Source organism: Monomorium pharaonis, chromosome 2 (genome assembly GCF_013373865.1).
Source record: "Monomorium pharaonis isolate MP-MQ-018 chromosome 2, ASM1337386v2, whole genome shotgun sequence".
NCBI classification, from domain to species: domain Eukaryota; kingdom Metazoa; phylum Arthropoda; class Insecta; order Hymenoptera; family Formicidae; genus Monomorium; species Monomorium pharaonis.
The window spans coordinates 28,650,281-28,658,647 of NC_050468.1; the positions used below are offsets into that span (position 1 = coordinate 28,650,281).

General features: G+C 35.3%; 1 protein-coding gene across 1 annotated transcript; it reads right to left on the reverse strand.

Moving 5' to 3' along the window:
* Positions 1–2,822: 2,822 nt before the first annotated feature.
* Positions 2,823–8,312, reverse strand: LOC105834101. The gene is made up of 5 exons (XM_012676334.3): positions 7,604–8,312; positions 6,978–7,125; positions 6,810–6,892; positions 6,151–6,295; positions 2,823–4,998 (listed from the first exon to the last, which is right to left on the reverse strand). Exons 1-5 carry the CDS (start codon positions 7,670–7,672, stop codon positions 4,793–4,795), a joined length of 651 nt encoding a protein of 216 aa, XP_012531788.1. The 5' UTR covers positions 7,673–8,312; the 3' UTR covers positions 2,823–4,792.
* Between the last annotated feature and the right edge of the window lie 55 nt (positions 8,313–8,367).

The following is an 8,367-nucleotide window of genomic DNA, read 5'->3' on the forward strand; positions in this document are numbered from 1 at the left end:
GGAAAAGATGAAGGAAATAGAGATTTACACACGGAAGTTTGTCCGCTATTATCATTAACTGCTCGATAATAACGCAAACTTTACTATGTCACTGTAGCAATATTAATTCTCTAATAATCTCTAATCAATTCTTTTCAACAATTAATCTTCGATTTGGCTTTAATTAAATTGTTTTATATTAACAACAATACAAATTTCTTTTATAAAATATAAATCGGTTAAGTTTTTTGCCCGCAATTCAGACCTCATAATTCCTTTTACGCGCAACAATCGCGCTGTGCAATCGTATAATCGGCAGCCTTCGGTTTACGTCAAGAATTTCATTATCGATTCAAGACGCGAACGCGCCGGTTCCCTCTCGTTCGTCTATAAATTAGTAATCTCGGCTCAGCGTTGCGAATATCAATTTAGTGGCGAGCGACGCGCGATAAAACTGAAATAAGGGAGCCGGACGGTTCGCGACGGCGGCGACGCATCGAGGAGAGTGCATACCTCTTGCCACCGTTACTGGCAGTTTCCTGCGATAACCCCAGCATTATATTCGTACATCCCGGCGGGGGATTCACAATGGTCCACAATGACTGGGCCAACATTACGAATTAGGCTCGGTTACGCGTTTATTGCCGATTCCGGTTCGGGCCAGCGGCGTCGGTGCGTTCTTCCCCGTCGACGCCGAGGCGTATCGACGGCCGGGCGTCGCGCCGCCCGGCACCGACGCCACTGCCGAGACGAGAAGTATTAGCATTGGTTAGCTTTATGGGGCGTTCAGTTCCGCCGTTCTCTCTCTCTCTCTCTCTCTCTCTCTCTCTCTCTCTCTCTCGATTCTGACTCCGCTTCTCTCAGCCCTCACCCGTTCGCGAAAGCGAGATAGAGGGTGGGAGGGAGGGAGAGGGAGAGGCAGAGAGCCGCCACGGTGCACAGATCAATAAAATCTGTCTGTCTAGAAAAGTAATGCCAAATCGGCTCTCCGCTCTCCGCGGCACGTATAAATGCCACAAAAGGAGCGGAACAATGAGCGATGGTCCAAATTTCGTCGATAGGGCGCCGATCTCTACCCAAACGAATGAACCCTTCGCCGTTCGAATTGAAATTCCGGAAATGATTTTCTTACTTGAGAACTGATATTTTATCGAAAGAAAGAAAGAATTGAATGTGTACTCTGAAGGTATCTTTTGGAACAAATAATTAAAGAACGCGCGAAAAAATACCCAACAAAAAAACAAAACAATAATAACATTGAAGGTGCCAAGATAATCGCCGGAATATTAATCACTGTCGAATTTAGATAACAAACGAATATTGCGGAACACTGCGATCCTTACTGGGTGCGTGTCTTTTTGTAGGATTATTGATGCTCCTTTTTTCTCTATTTCTCTCTTTCTCTCTCTTTCTCTCACTCGCTCTCTCGCTGTCTCGTTGTGACTGGCGAGAGTCCGAGAGGGTGGAAATTGGGGCGCGGTAATTATTAATCAATTTCCGTATTAATTGTTTTCTGGGCGGCGGGCTTAAGTGGTATGTTGTGTTCTGGTTCTTGGCAAGCTCTGCCCCGTAACCAGCTAAAGTGTCATGCGAGAAGATTAATTACGTCGCGGCTACGTTTTATGTGTGTCATACGAGCGGGTACTCTCTTCTTCGGCCGCTCGATACGACTCGAAGTAGGCGAGGTCACGTTAAAATCTGTTTTGAAGGAACTCGCACAGCAAAGGACGGTATAAAGCGTTGATAAGTAGGACTGGCCTGAAATGCCCGGCATCTCCGTAATAATTTATTTATTTACATCGGCTATAATCGATAAATAATGTGTAATATGAATATTAATGATCCGCTATGTTTTTGTAATAAAATTTATTACATTTTCTAGCACGTTTAAATCCATTTACGCATTTAACGCTGCTAATTGTGAATAAAGCTCTTAAAACAATGTTTTATCAGAACAATTAGTATTTATATTAATAATTACACCGTACAACGCCATAAATTTCTTTGAACGAAAACGGAAGACGCTGGTTAATTATAACTCAAAAATAGAAATAAAGGTTTGCGCGATACTTTTAGCAACTAAGCATGAATCCCGTAAGACGAGGGTCTCATTAAGCTTGTGCCTGCGGAAGGCAAACATTTCTTCAAACAGACGTGACTCGCTGATCGTACTCAACAACCGTCCGGCTCCCTTCGTCGCGCGCGAGGGACGAATAAAAAAAAGGGGTACATGAAAATAAAAGAGATCCGCGGGAATGAGATTTCGCCAGTACTCTCGTTCCCGAGCCACGAAAGAGCCAAGTTAGTTTTATTTTACAATCCATCGGCTGCCGCGACACGCAGGGGTGGGCCCGGGTCCTTCATCGGTAGCAGCGCACGGTCGAGGAACAAGAGGGAAAGAGAGATCGGTAGGGAAGAGAGGGACAGAGGGATCCTTCAGGACGGGCGTCGCGACGGGGGTGGAACGGCTGTCAACTAGTGTTTTAAAAGTTTGCGACAGCCTACAAATTGACTCGCTCAGTTCTTTTTAAAAGCAGCGGCAACCAACCACGTCGCGCAACCCGCTTTCTGTCTGTTCCCGGTGCCAGGACCGTGTCGACGACTGAAAAATCCAGAAGTATTACTCCTCGCCGCGGGAGACAGATAATTTAACAAATTATCGAGCAGATCGTTTAACAAAAACATTTGTTTTCTCCCATTTTAGCTTACCTAATACTTTTTACTCGCTTCAGTTTATTTATTTCAACGATAGAAATTTAATGCACTTAACAAGATTTTTTTCGGTAAAAAATTTGTCCCTAACAAATTTTTAGAAATAAAGATGCAAATAGAAACAACACACATTTTCTTTATCAACTATTTTATAATCATATGTTATGGCCAGGTATAATACAATGGAAGAGATATGTATGTTAACAAAATCAGTTCTCACTTGCATATACTGTAATTAAGATGTAAGATGTTTGGAGTCGAAAGGACTCGTATCGGTAAAATAAAGCCTTACGGTTCTAATTTTGGAACTATATTCTAAGCGAACGGAATAGAAGTTGGAGTCTACCCCGAGTTCGAATCTACCTAACACTCCTTTAAATGTGGGATATACAATTCACGTTCCCCTCGAATAGAAGGAATGTTCGGAGAGAATTCAACTGAACAAATTTCAACCTAAACATTTATCTGTTTCTAGAGATAAAAAGAGCTTATCAAACGAAATTTTAGATTATCTCATTTACTTTTGAAGTAATATTTATTGAAATAATTACTCTTATATTTAATAAAATATAAAATTGCTCTTTTTCCCTCGTATACGCATTATAACATATAAATGTTATGTGTGCTATTATTAAAGTATACCTCCTTGCAAACATAAATATATTATATATGAAATCAATAAAATCGACAAAAAACATCTTCAATAAATCGTATCGGGAGCTTTTCTCCATCATCTATTGTACACTTGATCACCATTCTCAAGAGTATTGCGAAAAGTTGCGGCCATTCTCGGACAAATCGACCTCTATCTGAAGACGGTCGATCCTGTATAGCGAATATGCTTGCGTGCGATTTGAGTCCATGAAGTTTAAAAGTATTTCGACGTAAAACGCGGCCATTCCTCATATTTTCTATGCAAGCGCGCTTCGCCGGGGGCGCATTTGATACACTCTATTAGTCGCATCTCCCGACTGATTTATGAAGTTACTCTCCGCATTATTATGCATTTTCCCCGTTTCGAAACCGGGATTTACCGCAGGGAAGTTTAGTGGTATTCGCGTATATTCCATTAGGCAGGAAAGATCAATGGGTTTCTGCTTAACATCTAAATCCTCACAAATACTACATAGCATACGAATGAATACACCGAGATCAATAATCTCGAATAATTAAATATTCTTTTAACAAAAATTTCCGTGTTCCTTATTTGGAATTTACATTATTTGATTAAACTTAAATTTTTTTATTAAACTTAATTATGGTAAATGCCACTTCCTCAAAAACCCAAATTTTCTTTACAACAATCAACAAAATTAATATAAAAAAGAAATGTATAATTTTTAGAAAGAAACATGTCTTTATAAACAGTTATTAACAAAAAGAGGTAAAAAACAATTACGGGGTCAGTAATATAGACGTTTTGCTTTGTAAGCAGTGTAGAGTGGATCTCATTTCGCGTAGAAAGTCGAAAATTCATGTAAAACAGAATATTATAGACCTTGTGTTTTTCATACAAAGCAAAGTGCAGTCCTACACACTCCTATGCTCACGGAAACGTGTTCTATATTTGTACTGTATATGTATGTTTTATAATTACTTTGTTAATTAAACTGTTTAACAGACATATCTTCTAATTTCTTGTAATGTTTCTTTTAAACTAAAATCTTATTTAATTAAATTTTTGCGCGTATTAAGTACAACAAACTTCGCACAAGATTAACTACGTTACACAATAATAACCTATCAAATTAAATTTTTAAAAATTATATTAATGAAAGAATATAATTTTATGAATTTTGTAGAAAAATTTTCATTACATACTTTAAACATGATTGATGTTTATAAGTAGATATTTATTTATATCGCGGAATGAGTTGACTCATATTATTTAGTTAATAAATATATATACTACATACTACATGTAGGGCGTGTGAGTCTTAAATTATGATGGCAGATAACGTTCGTATATTACGAAAGAAATCTATCAGTCTTTCTCTCATTGTTTTGTAAAAATCTTTCTTGTAATCTTGTAAATTTTTGCAACAGCTCGCCTCAGGCGGCAGTCTCATTTCGGATTTGTCCACGGTTTACGGACTTCCTGCTATTTAGGCAGAATCATCGGCGGACGCGATGATTCAAACATTGAAAAATTTTGTGAAAGGAAAGACGGTGACTTCGAACTGCTACTTGTTGACGTTGTTGATACAAAATCCAATATATTTGGTTCAATATTTGCAATTTGGTTCCGCTCGTCGTACCATTGATTTCGAGCTGCTTCCACGATCATCCAAGAATACACGCTCATCACTGTAATTATTGTTAAGTGTAATTATACGATTTAACAAAAAAGAAAATTAATTGGTTTTTTTTTTAATGATAAAACAAATCTGATCGTCAAATTGTTCTGTCATATTTTAACGAATTTGTAAGTAAAGTTATAAAAAAAACTTTATATTCACATATTTTGTCATATTATAAATTACGGCATCTAATATGCAGAAAAAGTTTTGTTACAATTATAATTAAGTATATTGTAATAATTTTCAGCCTTTAAAAGAAAGTTTTTATGTATCTGTTGTTATTAATAAGATGGTTATTAGATTTGTGGTCTATTAAAACTTACAAATTACATTATAATATATATTTTATAATTTATGTATATATAATCAATGTCAAAATTGACAAAGTGAATTAGTATAGCGGATAAAAGTTAAGTCATATTTAAATTTTAGAAAAAATCGTACATAGAAATTTTACCGCAATAAATTCTATATATTTAATTATAAATATCTTCTTAACCATATTTGTATAAAAATTTCCTTTTGAGAAAGTTCTCCTAACAACATATGTAATTTTGATAACAATATTTCTCTAGTGTATCTTAGCTATGTGACAAACATGCGAAAATAGTCTTTTTTTATTTTGCAAATTTCTCGAAATTACGATATGATGGAACAATTTAAAAATTAGATTCATTTTCAGCATTTAAAAAACTATAAAGAGTTACTAATTTCGTTTAGATGTTAAAAAAAAATTATTTTTTATTAAACTGTGTGATCTTATTTATAAAAATTTTTGGCACGGTTGTATTTTTTTACGATTTTGTGAAATCTTTATGAAAGATTTAATAACATGACATAACTTTTAATAAATAATCCTTTTTTATTAAATTTAACAAGAAGCTTTTGATAAGATCTTTCTTAGAATAAATCTGCTTTCATTTTGATTAAAAAGAATATGTCATCATATTTACTTATGTCATCAAATCTTATTTTTTATCACACTTTTATTTTAAGAACAAATTAACAGCATTTTTTCATGTTTAATTGCAAGTATGGAATTCGCAAAGATACTTCAAGATTTGTTTTTGGAAGTTAGAGAGACAGAGAGAGAAAGAAAAAGAAAGAGATTAAAGTGCATTATTTATGTTAAATCACAAAAGATTAGAAATATACTTACTCAAATAGATGCTGCATACCGTAATGTACCACAAATATAAAGTACTCTGCTGTTCATGTATTATATGATTAGATAGCGCCACGGTTTGATCTATCACGCTAATCATTTGCAAATACATCCAAGGCACGGCACTCATATGTCTCCTCTGTGAACGTATGCGGAAGTTAACATGGTTGTTAGCGAGTTGAAGAGGCAAGTATGAGTACAAGGCTATTACGTGCTCAAAATACATCTCGCGAATAAAGAATGTTTGATGAATTTGTATTCGATCGGCGGTGTCGCTACGACCTTTACCGCAAGAAAGTAATGACAACTGTACACTTTGCTCGCCAGCAGAATGTGGTCTAAAAATTTACTATCGTGTTGCTAAATATTTTGAGAAAAGAGAAAGATTCACAAAATTTTTTATAATTTATTAAATTTAATAATTTCTAAAAATTAACTTCGATATAAACTTAAAATTATTACAAAGACAACAAATAAAATATATGACAGAGTTATTTGGTTAGATCAGCTTTCCTAAACATTTCTCTTTTATCCAAACAATTTTTATCTGCGTGATGTCACAAACTAAATATTAATCTATGATATTTGGTATGTAAAGTTGATTACATTATTTCTATTTAAATAATATTTACTCGATATTTTAAAACGCTCACCAATATCGATCCTAAAGCGAGATATGCACTGGCCAACAAAAACGTGATGGCATATATGAGAAAACATATCAAAGCGGTTTGCGCTAAAAAACATACAACGCTACATTATACCGTCTGTTTGTGGAAGCAATTCGCGCATCTAACAATAAGCATGTGATCGAGCTTCACCTTTTTTCTGCAGATGCGTATATCTGATTGCCTGCATCCAATTTACTCCCAAAATAGCCCAAGTTTTGATAGATTCGAAAAAATCATCATCCCCCTTCCTTGAGAAAAAGTTACTTACCAACACGTTTATTAATAAAAGCGAGGTGGACTGAAAAAATAATAAACAAAAAAGTGATTACAGACAAGTATAAAAATAAACTAATATGATTGAATTTTCAAAAACGTATGTCTTTTACAAAAATACTTGACCAATTATTTATAAATTACTCTTATTATTTTTTAATAAAACAATTGATTTAATATGAACTAAAAATCTCTCAAGTAAAAGAAGACAAGAATCAAGTTATATTAAAATAAAAATAAAATTTACACTTAGTCTCTCAAATTTGAAATAATATAGAATTTGCGATTAATTACTTTGATTCCAAATTCAATAACAACATCACTCGTTATTGAATTCGAATCTCGGCATCGAAAATTGTATATGCGCTCATCAAAGAAAATTAAGAAGCAGGTTTTATATTCAATTGCTTCCGATATTAATATAAAACGCAGCCGGCGACGTACACAAATCCACAAAAGTATGAAAGAAATACGGAGCAAAACACGTGAAATCTCGGACTTACCATCGTGTACGCCCCGATTATCCTCGCCACGAGCGACACACTAATGCAACACATGCCACGATACTCCATGACGAAATGAACTTTTCGTCTGATCGCTTTGCCTCACGGACACAAAATGCCCGACGTCTCACCGGCGTCACTTTTCGTGCTACCTTGTCAAACAGCACTTGCACAATATGTTGTAAAAAGTGTAAACACACATGAACGGAGGTAAATACACGTCTAGAGTGACAATCTTCCGAAATTAATCTCGCGCATTGTATTGCGTTGTACCGTGCGAGCGAGAGCTCCAACAACAATCATCGAACCTGCTAAACGAATAATTAAACGCCGTTCCACGGTCCGTTGAATAATGCGATGATTGTCGGATAGGAGTCCTGACTTCGACCAGCGCCACGAGAAACAGAAGATCGTTCTGTATTGTTCGACTGTCGCAGCGACAATATTGCCTTAGCTGCTCCAAAGTCAAAAAGACACGCGTTAATGATACTCGGTTGTAATCATAATAACCAAACACATCAGCGTTTTATCATGACAGGGTCGTTGCAACTTATCAAAAGAAAGTATTTATTAAAATATGTTTTGTCCAAATGCAAGTCCCGATTGTGCACGTTATATATGCGTGCGCGTGTATGAATTAATTTTCAATTAAAAACTAAAATCTTGAAATTTTTAATCACTTTATATTATATTATAAATGTCGTATAAATAAATAAGAGAAATTTTAACATTAAATGATTAACACACACACACACGTACGATTA